This window comes from Typopeltis vanoorti, chromosome 8 (assembly GCF_054136105.1).
Source record: "Typopeltis vanoorti isolate ZY-2024b chromosome 8, IOZ_Tvanoo_1.0, whole genome shotgun sequence".
Taxonomy (NCBI): domain Eukaryota; kingdom Metazoa; phylum Arthropoda; class Arachnida; order Uropygi; family Thelyphonidae; genus Typopeltis; species Typopeltis vanoorti.
Window position 1 is genome coordinate 99,423,882 of NC_143556.1, and position 26,095 is coordinate 99,449,976.

General features: G+C 34.7%; 1 protein-coding gene across 1 annotated transcript in view; it reads left to right on the forward strand.

Moving 5' to 3' along the window:
* The window catches only part of LOC150104223 (transmembrane protein 8B-like), a 167,888-nt gene that overhangs the window by 38,726 nt on the left and 103,067 nt on the right, over positions 1-26,095 (forward strand). Inside the window, exons 5-6 of the mRNA XM_090396236.1 lie at positions 13,177-13,460; positions 22,708-23,057. Coding sequence (XP_090252362.1) covers positions 13,177-13,460; positions 22,708-23,057 — 634 coding nt within the window. The remainder of the gene's footprint in view (positions 1-13,176; positions 13,461-22,707; positions 23,058-26,095) is intronic.

Genomic DNA, 26,095 nt, shown 5'->3' on the forward strand with positions numbered 1-26,095 from the left:
TTAATTTCCTTTCTCCGCCCCCGTACTGGATTCGACTTCACCAACCAGTTAGGGTGGAGTTTTTCTGCCAAACATCCTGCAGTCGGCGAGCACACGTGACAACGTCTCAATCTGGGAATTGACCCTGAGCGATAGTCTTTTGCTTTTGCTAGTCTCAAATTAATCCCCCTTCCAAAATTTTCTAAGAATTTACTTAATATTTTAATCTCTCATTTCAAGTGTTAAAACTAGCCTCTCACATACAATTTCTTATGACTAATCTTTTCTGTCTTACTTAACTAATTTTTTCATATCACAACTGTAATATATTCCTTCTTTTATTATTTAGTTCAACAAACACTTTTTTTTTTATATATTTTTACTTGGATGCAAGAATATTTTTCTTTCTTTAAATAATTTATGTATTAGCTCTTATACAGGGGTTTTATTTTATTTTCTCTTCATGTTATACCATCATAACTGAAAATTCCACATAGTGAAGGTATCAGGGTGTAACAATACCTCTGTAATTAGCAGGGTTTTGTTTTTATTCCCTTTTTTAAATATAGGTATTACTATATACTTATATTCCATTCTGTTGGTTTTTGTCCATTTGTATATATTTTATTTAAAAATTTTAATAATCTCTGATGAAATTTTTTTCCACCAAATTAATTATTTCATTGTTGTTATATCATTTAAAGCATCAGGTATATATTCCTTTTGGGAAACCCCTTGGAATATATACTTCTTCACTGTTAATATGATTGGTTCAATGAATCTGTTGTAGTTTTCACTCACAGGTGGTATCCATCTTACTATTTTATCCAGTTCATGTGAAAAATCCTACCAGTTTTCTTTCCTAAAATTCCATCTTGGTCCTGGAATGGACTGTGTTATTGGTATTTGTATTCTACTTCTACCAATACTGGGCAATGTTGACTGTGTGGAAAATCTTCAAGGACCTGTCTTGTGTTTAGCAGCTGATTTTGCAAATTTTGGCAAAGCAGAGGTTTGGGTTGTATTCCCTATTCCATGTCGCAGCCTTAAAGGTTCCTTTGTCCATTGCATTGAATATTAAGCTCTGATTGTTTTGCTCAACCCCATTTGTTAATGCATCACCATTTCCATCATTATTATTGCAATTCCACAAGGTGTGATAGCTGTTAAATCCCTTATGTAAATAGTATAATGTGGAAATATGTGAATTACTTCAGGTTGCAATTCTACTAGGAGAGGCTTATAGATGTTAACCACTGTGAGATCTTCAATTCTCACTATGATTATTCTGATTAGTATGTGCTAATATTAAGTGAGCATTCTCTAGATTATTGCATAAGTAAGTTGCACAGCCATGAGCTTGGTGATGTGTAGCTACTAGTATATCATACCTTGCAATTCTTCCTCTAGATTTCAGTTGTTGTTCATTATCTGTGTGTGTCTCTTGAATGGCAGCTATGTCTATATCGTTTTCTCAAAGGATTTTTGAGAGATATCGACTTTTAGCAAAGCTGATTCCTTCAATGTTGAGTTGACAAATCCTGAAATTAGCACCCAGCTTTCTTTTCTTTTGATCCTGAAAAGAACTGTTTGGTGATTATACAGCTTGTGATTTTATATATCAATAGCCAGGAGATGGTTAATATAGGTCTGGCTGCCAGCAGTCACTCTAGTTCATTTGTCATTATCCAGGGTGGAGGGTGAGCTAGAAATGCACCCCACAACATATGGAAATAAATCATTTGTTAAATATTTAACATCATAGACATCAACTTCACTAACATTCATCTTCATTCATTAACCATAGACAGCTAATACATGCCACATGATTTGTTTTTGTTAAATGAATTTATTTATTTTTCTTGTAATGGTTTTCAGTGTTTGGACAACTTTGTTATCTATTTCTATACTTTTTGATGTTTATTAAGCCCTGATGAAGCCAATAATTTTTTGTAGGTGTGAGTTTCAAATTTTAATTATTATTATTATTAAGGGCAACTCCAAGGAGTCCTTAGACTCAACTGATCGAGGGGAGGCCCTAAGTATTCTTCAGTAACCAAGTGATCTGATTGAGCGACTTTTGCTATGTGCCCCCCCCCCCCAAACTTCAACTCTCTATCCACCAACAGTCCCAAATCTCTGGCTTCGTCTATTTCCTGGAGTACAGTTCCACCAATGTGGTATACTGCTGCTAATCTTTTCACCCCAAAATGCATAACCTTACACTTTGCCACATTAAACTGACATCCATTCTCCTTAACCCAGTCTACCAATCTATCCAAAATATTGCCAATCTATCTGCAAAATTTTGATATCAGATGTAAATCCTCTAATTTAAACTAATTAAATTTCCTTATGATGATTACTGCATATTCTTTAGTCATAAAGCATTTTCTTTTAAACATTCTCATCCTATGTAAATATCAGAAATTATTTATTATATTACCATTTATCCAACCATAGTGGGAAGGCAGTTTTCCATTCTAATAATTGAAAGGCTGGATAAGTGATAGTCACATGTAACTGTACCACTTATCTGGCTCTACCATAAGTCAGTTGTCATATATGGACTGGTGAATTGAAGAATAGTTGTTTCGAAAGTTGGATAAAGATAAATGGTAGATTATTGTCTTTGACATGTTCTGAGGTTACTTAAGGGTCAAAGCTAGAATGAACATCGATTAACTGGCAATTTTGGACTTAGCTGACCAAATTGTATTCTATATTGGCTCAAAGCAGAAATGAATATAATGAAATTTCATGATGGGGAGCATGACCCAGTTAAACAAGTCCCCGCTGTTTTTGTCAGGGAACCAGGTTGAACAGTGAAAAGTAAGCTGCTGTTAATCAACTTGATATCAGCAGAATTCAAGATAAGAAGCCTCAATGGAAAAATAGTCAAACTGGCTGAATTACTAGAGAAGTACCATGAAGACTACGGTAAATAGTATCTGCTAAATATGTACGCTATTATATTAGTGCAGGAAAAGGAAGAAGTAGCAACAGCATGAAAATAAACTTCTTGATTGGTAGGCAATTTCAGGTAGAATTATGTTAGCAGATTTCAAAGTGAGGAATTGGATAATGAAACTTATTTGTGCCTATGATCCCTCAGATTCTGAGGACAAAATGATGGAATTTTTCAATTCATTAAAGTAGGCAGCTGACATAATGAAAAGCTGGTTCTCATTGGAGACCTAAAAAAACAAGGGTAGGAAATGAGTGCTTGCTGGATTTCTGTTCAGGACATGGACTTGTCATCACTGACACTGTGTTTCAACATAGAGATGTGCACAAATTGACATGGAGAAGACATAAGAAGAATCATATTGACTATGACTTTTCTTTCTTCTAAATGAACAGTTTAGAAGAAAGAAAAGAAATTTTCTTTCTTTGACTAAACTAACAATGATGTCTTCACACTGGTTCAGGATACAAAGGTTATTGCTGACAGTGATATCTTCATATTGGTTCAGAACACTAGGGTATATATGGTAATGTGAAATTGGAAGAGATCACAAAACAAGATAAAAATGAATATCCTATCGAAAAGAACAATATATAAGAAAGTGTTAAATTGAGAGCAGCTTTCAAAGGTGATATTATTATATCACCTCTTAAAGTTGTGAATGATTGGAATGCACTGCCTGAGAATGTGCTGTCTGTAGAGAATTTGAATGTGTTTAAAGGAACAGTATGATGAGCTGTGTGTGTATGACAAAGTTCTGTAATAATAAATAATAATACAGATATTATTATCCTAAGATCCCATGGAGTCACAGACTCATCTAGGAGGTCCCTTTTGTCATACACACAGCTCATCATACTGCTCCTTTAAACACATTTAATTCTCTGCAGACATCACATTCCCATGCAGTGCATTCCAATCATTCACATCTGTCCATGCAAAAAACCTGCTTCTCGCTCTCTTGCTCACACCCTCCTTACATAGCTTCCAGGAATGACCTCTTGTTCTTCCTCCATCTACCATCATTTTATGAAAAACCTCTTCAATGTTAATCCTATAGAAACTCTTGCCAACTTTTGAAGAGGAATGATATGTCTCTGTCGTATCATTCCTCTTCCTCCTATCGACTGGACTCTGCAAATTGTATCATCTCAACCTTTCTTCATATTCAACAGAAACTATTTTGGTCAATTACCTCTGGACCCTCTCCAACATCTCTTCATCCTTTTGAAAACCAGGTGACCATATCTGTGCATGCACAGTAATCCATCTACATGTGACCTTATACAATGGAACCAGATTATTTTTTCTTCTACAAGTCTGTCCTCCACATCATTCCCAGAATTCGTTGTGTTGTCCTCACAATTTTGGCAATATGTCCTCTAAATTTCAGATCCTTATTCACCATTACTTGAAGATCTCTTATTTCTTCCACCTCCAACAAGAAAATTGAATATTGTTCAAGAAAAAATGAAACTATGGAGGCTCAGTGGCAGACTGAATAAAACATTCATTTGAATTGAGAGGCATGTGGTGAAGCCTGTCTGCTTGGATAGAAAAACCACATGGATAAAAATGTAAAATAGTAAAATACCATCTAAAAGTAGCTCAAACAAAAAGTCATAGGAAGACTTTTGGAGGTTACCAAAATTGGAAGAAAAAGAAAAGTACTGTAAAAGTAATCAGTAACAAAGGTGACATGGAAACTGAAGATATCCTAAATGTTTGTAGGGAATATTTTTTAATGACTGTTAGTTGAAACAAGAGGTAACAAAACAATAGTAGAAAATTTTCAAGAGGAATAAATCAGGAGCACATATCAATACTTGAGATAGAAAATACTATCAAAAACCTGAAGTAGGAAGGCAGCTGGAGAAGATAATATTTGACCAGAAATGCTAGAGTATGGAGGTATAATGCTACACTGCATAATTTAGAAATCCTGGTTAAAGAAGGTCAAATTCTGGATGATTGGAGTAGAGATCATGTTTCTGTGTATTAAAAAAAAAAATAAATAAATAAAATAAAGCTAAGTGTGACTTCATGCAATTTTCAAAATTGCATGAAAATTTTAAATTAAAAGACCAAAATTATTATAATAGGCAGAAGCATGAAAAATTTTAACTGCATTTTCTATGGATAACACCATAGAAAACATAAAATATTTCAGCTAATTTAGATATCATCCCACTTGGTGCTGTAGTGTTCAGGTTTCAGAATGACTGGCTGAAGAGTGGTTTGAAAAATGAAAACTTGCACAAGATTATGGTCTGAGTTATTGACAGAAGAGGACCTCTATTTAGAAGTGGGAAGTGGTTAAGAAAAGTATATGTTTTGAGATTAGAGAGTTTTATTTTGGTTGACAGTTGGACAATTTTTGTTAGAACATTGCCTACAGCAAATATCTGCATGTCTTTCAGCATCAGTGGAATTAGAAAAGGGAAGCCAGTTGGAGTTACACAGAGTCATTGCCTAATGATCTCACTGTTTTGGATAATTAAACTGCAGATAGTCAAGCTTCATTGATAGAAAGTCGATAAGATCGAAGTGATTTTTCAGAATTTGGAGAGTAGTAAAGACATTAGATAAATATTAATGAATATGATAAAGAAACCTTAAATCGGAGAAGAAAGGCCAAAATGTGATGTCCTATGACAGTTCTTTGGCATGGAACATCCAATAACACAAAGGAACAAGTGCTGCCTTTGTGTTATCTGATTGTGAGATTTGAGCCATATGAAATATGAGATGCACAGTGGTTGTTGAAATTGATATTTGAGGTTTGGTCAGAAATAGATCGGGTCTGGATATCAGATTAGTGGTGAACATCATTTAAGTTTGTATTCATTGCTGCAAATATTAGTTAAGTGGATATAGAAATAGGTTTTTTTTTTTTTTTTTGCTTCACTGTCATTCACTTTGGTGATTAGTTGAATGAAAGTGGGGTCATACAATGAAGAAGAATTTTTGGTTAAACTTCCTATGTAGTGAGCATCCAATCTCCCTGCCATATCTGAACCTATACAGTGCTCCTCCCCTCAACATTGTATTACTTGAACTCCTTTATAGAGAACTCATCCTATATGAAAAACCTCTTCAATTTTAATCCTATAGCAAACCCTTACTAACTTGTATATCTCTGTCTTTGTCGTATCATTCCTCTTCCTCCTATCCACTAGACTCTGCAAACAATTTGCAGAGTACAGTTGATAGGAGGAAGGTTTGTGTATAAAACCCACAAACCATCTGGAGAACACTTGACTTAACATGCGTAATATGCTGCTCTTATAGTTTTGCTTCAGCTGTAATTCCAACCAAACCTTCTTTTAGTATTATTAGTGCCTGGAGATGGTATATACAGTAGTTGTTTGGATACATTTCAGACTCTGTCCATTATGTTGTTAGATTTCAGGATTTCTCGTTGTAATTAATATGAAGTCAGCAGAACAGATAAAATTGGCTCTGTTTTTATCTTCAAATTTCTATAGTTTTGTATTCATTTGTATTGTAATTTTCTAGTGAAATGATTAGAGAATAGGAATAAAAGTGTACAAACTAAATTAATTATTTATGTGCCAAAGTTTTACCATCTCCAGCTAACATTATCTAGGCACTTGAAAGATATATAATTAACAAAGACAAAACACACACACAAAAAAAAATGACCTAGAGATCAATAACAGTTATGTAGCTGAAGGGAAAATTAGTGCTCCTTGTGGTGATTTTCTATTATATATATACACATGAGTGGTCTGAAAAGTTCTCGGCCTAACAATGAAAAAACGAATTTATAATTTCAAAATTATTTTTATTTTATTCAACATAATCTCCCTTAAGACTAATTCATTTATTCCAGCAATGCTCCAGTGCCATTATCCCGTCCCTGTAGTGGTTCTCAGTAAGATCTGCAAAATACTCCTCTACAGCTGCAATCACCTCTTGATTCAATGAAAAACACTGACCAACGAGGAAGATTTTTAGTTTTGGGAAGAGAAAAGTCAGAGGGAGCCAAATCTGGGGATTAGGGTGGATGTTCCAACAATTCATAGTGCAGATCACTTAATTTTCCCATTGCCAAAACACCTTTGTGGGTAGGTGCATTGTCCTAAATGTTTTAACTAATGTGTGCATAAACATCAAGCCAACAGAGCTATTTGCTAGTTGGCTAAAAATTTGGCATAAAAATTTTTAGCCTCCGTAGTGCAATTGAAAGAATGATGGTACATTGCACCTTTCGATTGGAATAGGCCTAAGTTCGATTCTTGTCACGACGGGAGGAATCTTTATCTGGACAATTTCAATCGAAGGTGAGTTAGCCAATCTCATACGGAGGTAGCAGGGTTTTTTCCCGCATACAGACAAATCGGCCCTTCAGAACACATGCAATTTACAGACAAAAAATACTAGTTGTTGTGGTGGTGGAGGTGGGCGGTAGATGGCATTGATGGAGATGATTCGTAGTAGAGGTTCGGTGTAGTGGTTGAGACAGTTGTAGGTGTCCTCCCATGATGAGTCTTTGGACTCCTTGGAGGTATCAGAAATAATAATAATAAATGTATGATTGAAATTTGGAGCAGTGTGTTAACATTAAATTTTGTGTCAAAATTGGCAAAACTATTACTGAAATGTTGGAGCTGTTGAAAGTGGCATATGGTGTGGATGCTTTGAAAAAGTCAAGTGTATTTGAGTGGCATGAGAGATTCAAAGGTGGGTGAGAAGATGTGAAAATGACAGCCCCAGAAATGGACAGCCAAAAACAAAAATGATGGATGCAAATGTGAACAGAGTGTAAGATTTGGTATGGTCTGACAGACGATTAAGTGTGCAATTAATGGCTGATGAATAGCAAATGAATCGAGAAATAGTAATTTTAACTGAAGAATTGGGTATGTGAAAGATTTCTGTGAAGTTTATGCCTCGGATCTTGACGGACGAACAGAATCAGTGGTTGCTTCAAGTTGTCACTGATCTTTCTGCAAATAAGCATGTTTCCGAGAATAATTACAGGTGACGAAACCTGGTGCTTCCAGTATGAACCCGAAACAAAACGCCAGAGCATGCAGTGGACAACCCCAAGTTTACCATGTCCAAATAAAGCACGTGTCATGTTTGCAGTTCAAGACCATGCTGTTGTGTTTCTTTAATCACAAGGGAATAGTCCATTATGAATTCATTGAACAGGGACAAATGGTCAACCAACAGTGCTGCTTAGAGTTGCTGAAAAGATTACAAGATTCTGTTAAGAAAAAAAGACCTGAATTGTGGCCTGACAAGTGGATCATCCATCACGATAATGCCCCAATCCATAGTGCTCTCATCGTGAGACAGTTTCTGGTCAAAAATTGATTACTGAATGAGTTCATCCTGCTTATTCACCCGACTTAGCTACTTGTGAATTCTGGCTGTTTCCAAAATTAAAGACTGCACTAAAAGGACATAATGTGATAAAGGAACTCGAGAGTATTCCGGAAAAAGAGTTCCAGGCCTGTTTCCAAAAATGGGAACACCATCTAAATCAGTGTATAAATGCACAAGGGGAATACTTCGAAGGGGATGTATAGTTCTGAACGTAGAGTTTTTTTTACCGGTACATCCTGGGAATCAAATTGTTACACCTCGTGTGTGTGTGTGTGTGTGTGTGTGTGTAAGAGAGAGACAGTGCACCAGAATTTGTTTAGAATTCTAGTGCACTGTTTAGAATTACACTGTTAGTTCTGTTACAGTTATCAGAGTTATATAGAGCTTGAGCCATTTCCAAGAATCAGCTTTGCAATTTGAAGTGAGATTTTTGTAGTAACTTTGTTTTCTTATGTCACATGAAGTGACCTTTATCCAGTACATGTTGCTCTAATCTGAAGTTAGTTGTCTGTATGATATAATTTTTATTTATTTATTTATTTATTACTATGCTGGTTCATCCCATCTGTACAGAATGCCAGATACCACATTGGCAGAGGATACAGTGGACATCTGGAAAGGAGAGAGGATCCTGACAGTCTTATCTGCATCAGGAGGATAGAAACTATCTGGTTTGTGAGATAGTCGCTTATTGTTTTTAACCCTTTGAGAAGAGAGTTAAAATTACTATCTCACCTTCCATAGCATATAAAAACATGAAAAAAAAAATTGGAAAGATTGCTAAGAAATTGCAGCACTTCTCTGTTGCTCATTTTCCACCACCAAAACTTCCCAACATCAGTGAAAGCAGAGTGTCAAAAATATGGTCATGCTTAGACTGCATGTAATGGCTCTGCCATAAGTGCATGATGATGATGATGATGTGGCAATAAAAAGCAGGAAAATAAAAATGACAAAAGATGGCATAATGCACTAAATATGAGGGCATCATTCAGTCTACTTCTGAACATACCAGAGATGGAAGGAAGAGAAAGAGAGAGATTCAGAAAACCAAGACAGAGCAGAGTATACCATATCATAAGCAGGCAAAGAGGAAGTATACCACAACATCATCTAGTGAGAAACTCTCTTATGCTCAGCAGGTAACAGTAAAAAAAAATATTATCAAAGGGGTCATTAACTTGCATTACTGTTCCACTTCTCACCATTGCCTCATCCTTGAATGGTATGATTTACTCAGAATATCAGTATCTATTGTCCTGGACTGAGTAGAATTTGATAATGCCTTGGATATTTTTTTTCTTAACAAGTTCTCCTTCCAGGTACAGTGTTGAGGTGACCATTTCCAGTGTTTACTTCTCTTGGTAATTCAGATCACAATCATATTCAAGTTTCATCTCTAGCAGACCACTTCCCCTTCCCGTTAGTCATTTACAACGTTGTGTATTTTGTCACTACCATGTCAAATGAGGAGAGATCTGAAGGTGTTTACTTCTCTTTTCCATGATCACACAGAAAAGAGAAGTAAACACCTACTTTTTTTCTGTTCTCCAGATCTAGATACCAGATCTTGTTACAGAAATTAACCATGTTGAAATAAGGGCTGTTATACCCACTCTGTTCAAAGTTCCCACATTATATCTAAGCCAAGTTTTTCCAAAAAGGGTGTCAGTGCAGTCCAAGATATATAAAAATCAAATTTTTATAAGTAACTTTTGATATCAAAACTCCAGCTTCATTCACAACTCACATACACCAAAGTTTGCAACACTTGCAAAATCATCAGTCACAGGACTAGGGCTGACTTTGAAAGGACTAAAATTAGAAAACTCACTCTAATCTAACTATTTTCAGAAGGCATAACTGTGGCAATTATGCCTTCTGGTCCCTCACAGACATTTTGGGGTGCAACTTCTGTCCCATCTGTGCTTCCTGTCTCTTTCACTCGGTCACTCATCCAGATGGTAGAATGGTAACATTAACTAAAGGCAAAGCTGGCATCATTCAACTTCTGCATAGATGACAAGGTAAAACCATCCTTTACCTGAAACATTGCATTGCAATTCTGTGACCTTCTACCAAAAAAAAAAAAGACATCAGAAGAATATTGAACAACCTAAATACCAAAAAAAAAAGCTTTTGATACTGATGGTATCTGACCACTTGTGCTCAAGAAATGTGCTCCTGAACTAACGCTTATTCTTTATAATCTATTATATTATACCACAGAAGCAATCCTGTATGCAGCCAATTCCAAAAAAAAAAAAAAAAAGTTTGTCATCAAACTATTAACCTATTGCTCTTACCTCAGTGTGGTCTGAAGTAATGGAGAACTATCAACTAATCAGTGACACCAATATGGATTTCACCATTCAAAATTCACAGTAGATCTTTAGACATGTGCTGTGTAAAAATTTGAGAAACCTCAGCAAGTTGTGATCTTTTATGGTCTGCATCTTGCATCCCTTTGTAATTGGATTACCAGTTTTCTCTCAGGTCATTCACTATATTTAAAGATGAAAAATCTTTAAATATCTATTCTCTTTCTTCATGTTTTCCTGATAACAGAGCTGTTCTGGAGAGCTGTTATTTCACCTGCCCTATTCCTTATATACATAAATGTACTCCTCCCAATCGCACTAATCCTGTCCACAGCTTTGCTGATGATAGTACATTCCAATCTGACTTCTTTGAAATGGTATATTATATTTCTTCATTTCTATAATATCTTTCACTTCTCTTTCATAGTTTTTTTAATACATTGTCACTTTTATCATTTGTCTAATTAATCTGTCAAATTTTAACTGAAACAATTCCTTTTTTGTAAAGCTAAAGAAAGTATTGACATCTATTAGAATATTGTTTATTAAAGCAATATGTCTAAGGAGGGAAAAAGTTCATTTTCCAAATGTTTAACTATTCCCATTTCACAATTTCAGTTGGAGTTAAATTACAAAGCAAGATATGATTTCCAAACTGCATTTGTAACTTTTGCACAATAGGTTGCCCCTGAGGTCTAGGTATTCTTCTTTCTAATATTTATTTGATGAATGGTAGTAAATATAAAATTTATTGAGAAACAAAGTAATTCACTTGATTTACATCTTTTATTGCATCATCCACAGATAATTGAATACAGTCACTTAGACAATGTCAAATTAAAACATCTGGAAATTTTCCCAAAATTTTTGCTGAAACTTCATTTTACCATACCATTACACTTGTACTGTCTTGTGTAAAATTCAATAAGATTTTCAGTAGATATTTCTCAATGAAACCTGAACATCATATAGTTTATATAGTTTGTCCATGAAATCAACAAAATCCATTTAACTGTCTTCAGAGTCTTGAATTTTGTATTTTAATAAAATTATCAAAACACTTTATATGAAACATTTGAAGCTTTGTTGATAATGATTGAATATTACTGCTTTGATTTAAAAGTTTTCTGTAAAGTTTTGTTTTAGTGGACATGTTTTGCCACAAGCAGGACCATAAATCTACATCACACATGTTGATATTATTATTATTTTTTTAAAGTTTTATTAAATGCCATGTCTGAAAATTCTCAGTTTTTAATTATACAGTAGATAGTGCTAAATATTCTGATAGTATACTTTTTATTTTCTCTATCAACATTTTGATAAAATACTTTTTTTTTTAGAAATTTTCATTATTTCAAATGCTTCATTGTGTGAAACTGATTCGCAATGTATATTTTTTAATTTTCTTCATAGATGATTGCAAATTTTCTTTGTTTAAACTATGAGCTTTAACAGAAACTGATTACCATTTTAATGAAATATGTAAATGTTTAGCATTTATCATTTAATGATTCATTTATTATTATTGCTAGTAGAAAATAATAAGCCACTCATGTTTTTTTTTTTTTTTTTTTTTGAAATAAGTTGTTTCATTCCAGTGAATTATTTGTTTTATTTTATATTGATTCTTGTACATTGTCAAAAGATGTTCCAGGTTAATTTTTGACCAGAATCAGATCTATCATTCTGTGGTTCTTCTGCAGATTCAGAAGATATTGTTATACATATTATTTTATTATACATTATATTATGTATAATAAATATATATGTATAGTTAATAGTTTCATTGCTAGTTAACAACCAAGTATAATATTAAGATTGCTGTCATGCTACTATACAATATCCAATCAAAAAATATTGAACTCAAACCCTTGAAGATGAAAACATCCGAGAGTCGGTGTTTATTCTCCTTCAAATGTCTCTTCTGCCTAAGATGGCCTAACAGTTGTTGAAAACAGTTTTCATACACAGTGTGTTTAGTATTTAGCTTTTAACTTTATCCTCCATATCATTAAATATTTTGTGTTTGAGACTCTGTCTCACAAGTCCACACTGGTCATGTTGAATTGCCAGCCTGGTTAGAGAATAGCCCTTCCACTTTTCATGATATTTAAAAGGAACATTGAGAAACTTATCTGAACTTTATTGTCTCTTCATTCTGATGCAATAATAATAAAACCAAATTAAAAACGGAATTATTTAGAAGCAGTAGCAACCACATACTTTAAGGATAATGAAAATCTGATAATTTTTCTAAAGCTTAGAGTGCTTCATAAAGAATGTATAATGCATCCATGCTACATATTGTGACACAGGCCATGCATTGCTTGCTCTGAAATAGTGAACTAATTGTTATTTTGCACCATTCCTAGTTGCTTTTATGAGCACTGATGTGGGATGAATTCCAAAAGATTTGTTTCTGCACTTCATTGGTAATAAACTATATTTTTGTGTGATAACATAATATCAAGTTTTTTATTACAGTCTGTATGAACTTACTTTCATGAACATTTTTATATATATATATATATATTTTATATAACTCAGGTTCTTTGCTCCAAAAGGCTTCTGGTTAACCAATATTACCATAATTCCTAACATGGATGGACAGACTTCTTCAGACAAGAGGTGTCCCTTTATAGTTATGGCCCGTCCTTATGCCTTTCCTTCAAAAAATAATACTAATAGCCAAATTCTTGATTGCAGTACAGTTGAATGCACCACTGAATGCATCCTTCAGTTAATACCTGCAGAAAATAGTTGGAATTATATTCTCCTTGAGTCTTTACATATGCAGAGTATAAATTTTTCCATTGAAGTGAAATTATTAGGTAAGTTCATTATTATTAACTCTGAATTGAAATGTTGTTATTATATGGTATCTCCATGGAGTCTGGAGACTCATCGTGGGAGACCCACTAACTTTTATATAACAAAACCTATCAAAATTCATTCCATTCTTTTACCACTCTCCATGCAAAAAATCTGGTCTGCACATCCTTACTAACCACACTCTTACACAACTCTATGGATGACTCCAGTTTCTCTATTTGTCATATATTGAAAAACTTCCTTTGCATTAATTTCATAAAATCTCTTTAATATCTTACAAGTTTCTATTACGTCCCTTCTTTTCTGCCTGTTAACTAAACTTTGTAACCCACACCCTTCAACCTATTCTCACAGGGAGTATTCTGCAGACCTATCGCCAGCTTTGTCCCTCATCCCTGAATCTTCTCCACCACTTCCTGATTCCCAAGAAACCCAGGTGACAATCTGTGAACAGTAATCAAGATGCAGCCAAATCATAGCCTTATCTTTACTTGTTTAGCATGTTTTTCAACATCCACATAATCCTTTGAGCCATTTTACCAACTTTTGCAATATGCCCTCTGAACTTCAACTCACTCTCCACCATTATCCTCAAGTCCCTAGCCTCATCAATTTCCTGCAATCCAGTACTGTCAGTGTGATACACAATATGCAACCTTTTCAATCTGAGGTGCATAAAGGTGGATGGGAATAGACAGTATATTGGTTAGATGGATCAGAGATTGGCTCTCTGAACGATACCAGCAGGTTGTGTATGTTGGAGCAGCATCTCAAAAAAAGAAGGGTAACCAGTGGCATTCCCCATGGTTCTGTTCTTGGGCCCATGCTGTTTAACTTGTTTGTAAATGATATATCATGTGGACTGACTGGGGGACCTTCAGTTATTTGCTGATGATACAAAGTTGGGAAGAATTATAAGTAGCATTGCTGATGCTGAATCCCTTCAGGAAGATTTGAATAGACTTTTTATTTGGACAAAAGAGTGAGGTTGTAGTTTTAATATTAATAAGTGTAAGGCGTTCCATTTTGGAGTGCAAAAATATAAGGCTGCATACAATATCGATGGTGCCGTACTGCAGGAAGTGGATGAGATTTGAGATTTGGGAGTGATGGTTGACAGTAGACTGAAGTTTAGAGGGCATATTGCTAGTGTTGCAAAGGTTGCACGTCGTAGTGCTGCTATGATAAGAAGTATTCTAACATGCAGGATAAGGAAGTGGTTGTGCCACTGTATAAGGCACTGGTCAGACCACACTTGGAGTATTGTGCTCAGCTCTGATCACCTGGTTTTCAATGTGATGTGGAGATGTTGGAGAGGGTCCAGAGACAAGTGATTAAGACAATATCAGGAGTTTGCAATGCTGGCTATGGAGAGAGTTTAAAGAGATGTGGATTGCAGAGTTTTGTGAATAGGAGGAAGAGAGGTGACATGATAGAGACATTTAAGTTAGTGAGAGGATTTTATCAAATTAATCCAGAGGGGGATTATAAAAAGAGTAGGAGGTGAGAGTGGAAAACCAGAGGTCATTCCTGGAAGTTATGTAAAAGTGTGGTGAAGAGGGGGGTGTGAGGAGTAGATTTTTTACATGGAGAATTGTCAGTGAATGGAATGCATTGCCAAAATGTGTTGTTAATTGTTAATACAAGGAGTGTTAAGGACTTTAAGATTCTATATAATAAATATGTTGTCAGCTGAATGAACTTCCCATGATGAGTTTGTCGACTCCATGGAAGGTGTAATAATAATAATAACAACCTTACATTTTGCAATATTAAATTGACAATCATTATCCTTTGCCCATAATGCCAATTTATTTAAATCATTCTGCAGGATATCTACTCATTTTAACTATTGCCCGCCTCAGTTTTGCATCAACAAACAACTGAATATCCCCCCCCCTTAAATCTTGCCCTATATCATTCATATACAAATTAAAGTATAGTGACCCTAGTATAGAATGATGAGGTACTCCACTAGTCACCCTCATTCTTCTAGATTTCACTCCACCATATACTGCTCTCTGGTATCTGTCTATCAACTACTCCTATCCATAGGGGGGTAGTTGATAGACAGATACCAGATATCTGCCTATGTCTAGCTATCTACCCCTATCCATAGGGGTAGTTAGATAGACATAGGATATGAAGCTACAAGCTTCATATCCATCCATATTTGCTCCAACTTTTGTAATTGTTTTCTGTGTGGTATTCTGTCATTTGCAAAGTCCAGCAGTATCATGGTGTAGCCATTTCCTTTATCGAATTCCACAGTCACTTGATTATAAAATATGAATAAATTACTAAGACAGACTTTTTACTTGGACAAAAGAGTACCCATCCTTTACAAAGACATGCTGCCCACTATAGAGTATTGTATTACTGTCCACCCACTGTTGGATTTTACCTTTAGCCAACTTTTCCAATACTTTAATAACCACAACTGATATATAAATTGGTCTGTAGTTTGCTACTTCTGTCTTTGAGCCACTTTTATGTAATGGACCTATCTTACCCTCTTTCCACTCCCTTGGAACCTTCCAGAGCTGAGACTCAGGCTGAACAACTTCATCAGAGACAATGCAACTTCTGTTACATATTCATGTCTCTGGATGGCATATCAGTACAGGCTGATATGCCATCCAGTCTCACTGCTGTATTCTCATTGATATTTTTCTATATGCTGAACACCTCCTGTTTATCTACTTCAATTTTGCATGCATTTCTTTCATATCATCACCTGCAAATCATTTTTTTTTCTCTGTCAGCTTTCTGCCATCTTATTCCTCTTCACTCCATTGGGAGCATAGGACTTTTATCATGGTTCCCCATCTGACTCTGTTTTTGCATCTTTCTTCATCTCTGTCCAGATCTTTCCAGTGTTTCTGAGGTCTCCTTCTACTCCTCTCTGCCAGCTCATCTTTGCTCTACCAGTCTTCCCATTTCCTTGTGGGTTCCACTGTAATACTTGGTTGACTTTGTCATTTTCAGGTTTTCTTAGCACATGCCCTGTCCATCTCCATTTTCTCTGATGTCATATATTATTGGTTTTTGTTTAGTTTTTTCCTCATAACTCTGTATTGGATATCTTTTCTGGCCATTTTATTTGTAGAATTCTTTTTGATCATTTATTTACAAAGCTGTGCAGTTTATCCCTAATTGCTTTTGTTGTTGCCCATGTTTCTGATGGGCATAATAGAATTAATTTGATATTGGTATTAAATAACCTGATTTTGTTTAAGCCTATTTGCTTTGATCTCCATATTTTCCCTAACATGTTAAAAATTATCTGTGCTCTCTGTATCTTAGATTTTATATCTTTCTTTTCTCCTCCCTGTTGATTTATTATTCATTCTAGGTAATTAAAGTTCTCCACTGTTTCTAAAATTTCACCATCATACTAAGTCTTTTTTTTGTTTATTATTTATTTCATAATTTTTGTTTTCATTTTATTTATTCTTAATCCAATAGTCACAGCTTCTTCATTGAATTTTATTGTTTTTGTCTACATATGTTGCATATGTGCCAGTAAACATATATTATCTGCAAAATCCAGGTCATTTAGCTAGCTGTTTATTAAATTCCACTGTATTCCTTGTGTGTTCTTCATGGCATTTCTCATAACCCAGTCTATAACAATAAGAAATATTGTTGGGGAGATAATGCAGTGCTCTCAAACTCCTGTTTTAATTTAAAACTTTACTGAAAGCTCTCCATTTTGTATGAGTTGTATTTTATTTTTCATGAAGTTTTATAACTATGTTGATAATTTTATATGATATACCATAATATGCCATTAATGTCCATATTGCTTTTCTGTCAATGCTGTCAAAAGCTTTTATGAAATCGACAAAATTGATATAAAAATTTGACTGCTATTCTATTGACTGTTCTAGTATTATTCTTAGTATTACTATCTGATCGATACATGACTCTGTAATTCTCACATTCAGTTTTATTTCCCTTTTTATATATGGGCACTATTTGAGCTCTACTCCAATCATTGGGAATTCGTCCCTCTGTCCAGGCTTTCTGAACTATGTAGTGCAGCCACTGTAAGACTTTTATACCACCATACTTCAGCATTTCTGGTCGAATATCATCTACTCCTGCTGCCTTTCCACATTTCAAGCCGTTGATGGCTTTTTCTACTTCAAGTATGGATATGTATTCCTGACTGTAATCCTGTTGAGTATTTTTTACTATTATGCTGTCATCACTACTTGTTTCATTTAGCAATTTTTCGAAGTAATTACTCCATACTTCAAGGATATCTTTTTCTCCTGTTTTCGTGTCACCTTTATCATCTCTAACTCCTTTTACAGCCTTCTTTCCTCCATTTCTAAGCTTCTTCAACAACCTCCAGAATATCTTACCACCTTCTTGATATTTATTTTCTATGTTCTTGCCAAAGTCCTCTCATGACTTTTGTTTAGCTAGTTTTACACAGTGTTTTGCTTTCTTACATTTGTCTCTATATTCTCTAAGAGCAAAAGATAACTTATTAGCCAGGAACTTTTGATATGATTTCTTCTTTTCCTTCACTGCCTCTTTAACTTCCCGTGTTCCCCATGGAGTCCTGATTTTTCTATCCTTGCAGACAACCTCATCACATGCCTCTCTGGCTGAATCAATCAGGGTTTTCTTCAAGGCTTGCCATTGAATCTCCAAGGTTTGGTTCCTGTTCTCAAACTCTTTCATTTTTTCTTCAATAATCTTTGTGTATGTTAGTCTACAGTTCACATCTGAGAGCTGCTCAACTTTTATTCACTTTAAAACTTTCTTACATGTTATTCTTTTCAATATGAAATTCAATTTTATCCTGCTCAAGACTAAATAGTGATCACTTCCAGTTTCAAATCCTCTGTATGCTCTGGTGTTCTGCACCAGGGAGAAAACATCACTATCAACAATAACATAGTCAATGAGACTTTTCTCCATGTGAATTTGTGCACATTTTTATGTTGGAACATGGTGTTAGTAATAACCAGTCCATGTCCTGAGCAGAAATCCAACAGGTATTTGCCATTATTATTAGCTTTGCTCTTTTCTCCAAATTTTCCCAAAATATTTTTGTATGTCTGACAATCATTTCCTACTCTGCTATTCAGATCCCCAACAAGGACCAACTTTCCCTTTTTCATTGTGTCAGTTGCTTTTGCTAAAGCATCAAAAATTCCTCCACTTCTACCTTAGTAGAACCTTCTGTGGGACCATAGGCACAAATAAGTCTCATTGTCCAGTTCCCCATTCTTACATTTGCCAGCATCACTCTACTTGAGACTGCCTGTCATTCAAGAAGATTAGCCTCGTATTTTGTGTTGAATACTATGGCTACTCCTTCTTTTTCTTGATTGTCATTGCCTGAATATAACATTTTGTATTTATTGATCAGAAAGATCTCACCTGTTTTTGTCAATTTTGTTTCAGTCACCCCTATTATGTCAATCTGGTACTTATCTAATTCCTCAGCTGGCTCCATTTCTTTATATGTTGATAGTACCGATCTTTAACTCTGGTGATGTTGAGTTGGGGTTTGTTTTCAGATTTGTTCCAGTAACTGACTTTACTCTGTTCACCCTGGTTCCCTGGCGAAAACAACGGGGAACTTGTTTAACTAGGCGACACCTCAGCCAGCATGAAATTTTGTCATGTTGTACCATCATTAGTATTTTGGTTTAAGTCAATAAGCATACAATTTGGTTGGCTAAATCCCAAATTGCCAGCCCATCCTCGTTCGTTCAGTATCCAAGTAGATACCCAACAGGGTGCACCACGAGAAGGTGAGGATTGGACATTAGGTCAGAAGCCCTGGTCAGTTCTCCGCATTCCTTTAAAGGCTATGTGGAGGTCTCCTCTCAGTTATACAGTTTTGACCCTTAAGCACCCAACTCAACTTTATCAATTCATATCAATTCCATCTTGTTTTGCTTATTTCTTAATATTTCGATTTTGTAATCTTTCATTTCTTTGACTGGCTGCTTTTGATGCTTCAGACATAGTCCTCACATCCACCACCCAATTCATATTGTTTTTTTTGTTTTGTTTTTTCTCCAAATAATTTGTATGTCTCTTTTGGTTTTTGTGTATTGTATAAATTTTTTTGTTGTATTCCTCAATACCCTGGTTTCTTCATAAGAGCTTTTGCTAGGGGGATGTCAACAGTTTGTCTTCATTTAGTATTACATTTTCGTCAGATTTTTCTGTGTTCCTGGTTTCCATAGCAAAGCACTTTTTTTTTTTTTTTTTTTTTTTATTTTATTTTATGAGGATGGATTGCTATCCTCTCACTCAACCCTCACCTTGTTTACCTGGGTTTGTTACTGGCATGATGTGACATAGCCATATCATGCTTGGCTTCCTTCTTACCATCAGCATTAATTAGTCATTCTACCATAGTCATTTTTCCTCTTACTTGCTATATAACGAAAAAAGTTTTGGATTTACTTTGGCCTACTTAGCTAATTTTCTCTCATAATCTGAATTGATCTTTCTTAAGATACTAATCACCTTTCATGCTTTCATTTGTACTGCTTATGAATATGCCGATCACCTTTTTTTCTTTATATTCCTTCAACAATGTTTTCTTTTTTTGCAGCTCTTGCTTTATATTTCTCCTCATCCACTTAATTAAAACTCAAACAATCTCTGACCACTTCCAATGCACTACTAACATTCTTTCCTTGTAGCTTCTCAAGCCATTGCACTCTTCAAGATACCTCCCAAGTCTGTCATAATTGTTATGTGCAATCTAGGTCATTTTCAACTCCTGGTGATCTTGGAACGAAGGCTCTCCATCCCACTTGATCTCTTGTCGTAATTAACAACTTTATATATTTAACATAAACCTTATCTTGACAGAATTCCATATGTTTAGCAACTTCCCAGAACAAGACTGCATGCATGATCACTCTACCCAATTGGAGATCAAGTGTATACATTGGTTATGGATATATCTTCAGATGCTATTACCAGATCCAGGACTCTCAAACTCGTGATCCTCACCGAGACATGCTGTTTCTGGTAATTATCCCTTAGCAACTGTATAAATTCCACTTCCATCTTGCCTTAATCCCTCCATTCTGTTTCCCCCTAATTGATGTATACCTCATAATAATTGTTTGACCTACACACATTCTGCTAATCTACCTATACAATGTATTGGATCTACATCTGCATCTCTTTCTGTGGATCCCCCCCATTCTTTAGCAGCAACCAACAATATATTTAGTCTTATTGGCCTCTATCTCACACCAGACAGCCTCAAGTGAACCATCTTCCCCAGACCTAAAATTCTCTTTAACTTCTAATTTTGTTGGTGTAGTTCTTCAGCTATCATCAGCAATATCCCACTTCCTGTCCTGCTTCTTCTTTCCTCACTGAAAATACAATACTTTTTACATTCTATTCCTATAATTATATCATTTTCTGTCAACCAGTTCTCACTGATGGATATAGTTTTTGGACAAGTTTTGCTGACCAATGCCAAAAACTCCTCTCACTTATTTCTGGTACTTCTGGCATTCATATACATGCATTTAACATACCATTGGACCCACAATTACTCTTGTGTAATGTCATTTCCAGCATGCTCAAATCTGAAACCTGTATAATCACATTCAGCATTACATAATGATTTCTGTATACACAATCATTTATCCTAGGGGTTGCCAGACACATGCTTGATTGCATCTCCCCCCCCCCCCCAAGTATCTCTAGTTTCCCTGGTTTTGCACTTCCAAATTCTCACTAAACAACACTTTCTCCCAACAACTAACTCCAAAACCATTCAAATTTAGTCCATCAGGCATATATAAGTACTTTCATCCATTAAATTCACTCCATTACATCTATAAATTATACAATCTTCTTTCTCATTGACTCATTAGTAGTTCTGGTCCTTCTCAACTTTGCCCAATCATACCAAGGTAGCAGACTTGCTATCTTAACTTCCTTACTCTTCATTTTCACTTCTTTCAACAACTTTTTCATATCCTCTCTCATTGCACATTTCTCCTCTTTCAAATCATGTGTTCCTGCTGAAACAATCGACATTTGTGTATCTTTTCATTCCCTCCTCCCTTCTGCAAACTAACAGCTTCATTAACATCCTAGATCTTTGCACCTGGGAAACATGCTTTTGTCACTTTCTCATTAAGTATACTTCTTATCATCAAAACTCTTAAAGTACCATCTCCTTATTTCCAGTTTGTTGTACTTTCCCCAATCACTTTTTCTTTCATTCTCCTGCTGCTCTACCACAAAACAATTGTTTCTCCAGTCGCTCAAATTCCCATTTTGTCCTGTGAAGGATGCCACTCCTTACTGTCACCTTATCCACATTACTTTCAGTCACTTCTTTTACATTCCCATTTATATTTCATACACTAGCATTCACTACTTCCACATTCTCCAGACCACTTTTACTATCTTTCCTTATATCATTAATATATGTCACTTCATTTTCCAGCTTTCCACATGACTCGCACATGAAACATTTATGACACTCTCTCACTTTCATAACCCATCCACTCTTGGCAATGAATACAGAATATACACCATTGTATAAAATCCTTGCACACACAACATCCAACGGCATTTCATTCCAGTCATGCACCACTATATGAGAGAAAAATCTAGCTCTCATCTCTTTCTTGATGGCATTCATTCTTGGCTTCAACGGATGTTCTCTTGTCCTTTCCACAACCTCCATAAAATGAAAAATTCCATCGATCTAAATCCTCTATGACACTTAAGTTTCTAAGTCTCAATCATATCATCCCCTCTTTCTCTTGTTTGCTGGTGTCTGTTTCCTGTTTGCTGGTGCAAACAGGAGACACTAGCTCTGCTGTTTGCAGACAGGAGAGCTGTCTCCTGTCTGCAAACTATCCACACAATCTATCATACCTCTCCTTGAACCCATTAACATAAAAACAGGTAACTCTGGCAACTCATTCTATTCATTCACATCACTCTCCAAGTTAAAACTCTAGTCCTTGCAACCCTACTAACCACACTTTTACTCAACTTTAAATTCCAAGAAGGTATTTAAAAAAAAGTTTAGGGTGAACCTTTGATTATATAAATATATGAATGTATTGCCAGCATCATCTTTTCTGAATTATACATAACAAAAAGTTTGTATAACATGCTAGTATATCATGAGTGTGTAAGAGAAAAAACTTTTGCAGCTCAGTATCATTAAGATATACTTGCAAGAAATCTTTTTTTTTTTTTTTTTTTTGATAGGTTGTAAAGATACAAATAAAGGGATTATACAGATGCAGAATATGGAAGAAAATATCAATGCTAATGAAACTATTGCCAGTTATAAGAACAGCACTCAATTTTTACAAGATGATGCAATTACTGACAGCACAATGTATTCCACATCTTGTTGGCCAGAAGTGCCTTTAGTACGGACTTCACTGCTGACTAATCTTGCCTTTGAATACAGCCTACCATACGATGAAGATAAACACTTATCAGACATCTTAAATTTGACTACTGAGAGTGCAACGCTGGCAAAATTCCAAATTTTCTCTAAGATGGACATTGGTGGAACTCTGTCTGTAGAGCTTGCCATTATTCCTTTCATTGTGAGTGTCCTATATTTATTGCAAACATATTTTGTGAATTTTTATATAATTAAAAATAATACTAATATTGTCGATTATTTTATGTCATTATCCTTTGTTTTCTAGATCTTAACACTCGCTTTCCTTATATGTTAAGTCACATTTATTAGTCTTTCATATTATTCTTCCAGATTCATTAGGTCCTTGATGTAAGTATTGCATTTTGACAAATTAGGAGAAAGATTTAGAACTGCTTTATTATATCTCACTGAAATGAATTAATATATGTATATTTTTAAATATTTTATTTATTAAGGATAGCATGGAGATCCTGATTATTCTAGATTGACTGTTTGGTATTCAAAAAAAAAAAAAAAAAAAAAATAGCTTTCAGCCTATGTCATTTTGTAACTCCCAAAAACTTGCTTCAAGGTGAAATGTGTTCATTATCAAAATTGTTGGACAGAAAATTTCCTTCAAAATCATGACATCACATATGGAAATATCTCTGATTGCTTACATTGTTGGAGAAAAATTATAGGGTACATGTCCACTTGAATTAATTAATGATTCCAGTATTTTTGGTGGTACTATTATCAGCTTGCTGAAGTAAATTACTGTAATTGAAATTATAAGATATAAATAATTTCATTAAAATCTAATTAATATTAATTAGAATTACCATTAATTTTCACTATAAGAAAGTTTTAAGATACACAAATAGTTTGTTATATTGTTTTCTATTGTACATAATATGGCTTTGGTTGAGCATTTTCAGTAGTTTGTTATAATAGTCTTTGCTATAGTGAGTCAACTGTACATGGTATAAATGTGAATTTTGTCATCTTCATGATTAATTTGGACACATAATGTGCTTCATAATTTCACATCATTTAAGCTGAGCCTTTCAATTAAAGCTAACCACATGTAGTTCAAAATCATACCTTGGTTTTTATTACACTGTGTATTTCTGCATTTTTGAATTTTTGGATGTAGCCTTTGTAACAAATGTATGGCATGTTAATTGCTCTATCTTTTGTGGTATGAAATGATAAACCTAAACCAAGGACACATTTTTTCCTTGTTGCCTTATTTTTCCCAACTAGCTTGATTCGCCCATGTTAAGTAATATTAAATGTATATTAAATTTTATATATTTATTTTTTATGAATGAGTGTAAGAAGTTCATCCATCTAAAGTAGTATGAACTTATGTGTAGAGGACCAAAGGAGACTGATATTATTAGCCTTTAAGATCTGCCTTATTCTGATTGTAATCTTCATTATGTATGGGAGAGTAGCTGCCCAGTCTAGGATTGTAACTACTCATCATGTTCTCTATGTTTTATTTCATATTCTCTATTTCCAGTATTGCTTGAAATGGCACAAGCCCTGATTATTTTCGTGATCCAGTTTTTGAAAAGGGATGATGAAACATAGCATACAAGGACTGTCCTGTTTCTGTCTTCTGATAAACTTCATATGAGAATTCATTATGATTTGGTAAATTATGGCAAAGATCTATTTCTAATTCAGGTAAATCATATCTTTGAATGTATGTCATTGAGGTAATCCATGTAATTCTTCTATTACACCATGTCAGAATGATATTGTGAACTTATCTTATTAATCTTTCTGATCAGCCAGTAGCTCCTTCTGAGGTTTGAAGTATCTGAGTATAGATTAGCTGATAATTAAGATGAGTTAAGAGCCCACAGCTAGACCTCTCTGATCATATATTCTATCCTGAGATCATAAAAAGCCATTATTAAGATGAATACTTAAATATTCTGATTACATCAATGGAAAGAGACCTTGAAGTAACACTGTATATTCATACTTTGGGGTGATGTATGTAAATAAACAAATAAATCTTCTGAATCTACATCAAATTTGTAGATTCTAGAATCAAATCTTTGGTTTTTCTCAGAGAAGTTTCTTAAATTGTTTGTATTAATCTATTTACTCACATTTGGTACAGGTAGCCTACATGTAGTTCTGTATTGGCAAACAAATTGAATGTGAAGTCACTTAAGGGTCAAAAATAACTGGGAGAATGCCTCCACATAGCTTTTGAGGAACACTGAGATCTGACCCAATGTCCACTCCTCACCTTCTTATGGCGAAATTCCCATTGGATATCCATCTGTGATACTGGATGAGTATGGATGGACTTAGCCAACCAATTGTATTCGGTATTTACTTAAATAAAAACAAAATAATGCTTACAGAATAATGAAATGTCATGAATCTCACTGTTTTTAATCTCACTCAAATAAATTACCCCAGAAGGTTCAGCTAAGGAAGAAATGGGGGAAGTTTTCAAATCATTAGAGAAAACAGCTGACATAAAGGAAAAGCTGTTTGTCACTTGTCAGATATAAACAGATAGTAGGAAATGAATAGCAGCCATGTAGAAATGTTTAGCAAAAATTTGGAGAAAAGAACAAACTAATAATAACATAATGCTAATGATACTAATAATACCTGTTGAATTTCTGTTTGGGGCATGGACTGTCATCATTATTGTTATCACCATATTTGTAAAAAAGTTATTCTGCTTGATTACAATGTATATTTGACAAGAAATTTTATTCTTGTTTTAATCGTATGCTGAAGCATAAATAACTTCATAATGAATCGACTTGGAGGATGTTGACTTCATAACAGTTGCCTTGGTATCCCATAATGCATAATCATTATGGGAAGGGTCTCTACCCAGATCACTTCTTATCTTTATTGAGGTCTCAGCATTGGGAGCCAGAAGTTACCAATGTTACATCAATGCCAAAGTCACATATAGATTTAAAAAAAAAAAAAAAGACTAGCTTTATAAACTGAAGGAACTAGACAAGCTTGTCCAGACCAAGCCTTTACAAATATCCATGCCCACAGTGGAATTCAAACCCATGACCTATTAGAGAGTGGCTGTGCTATTCACTTGGCTAACCAGACCAGCAACAAAGTCGAAAAAAAAAGTTTTTTTTTTATGATGACCCCACATATGAAAGGTCATAAAACCTATAACACTTATAACCTATAAAAACCTATAAACCTATA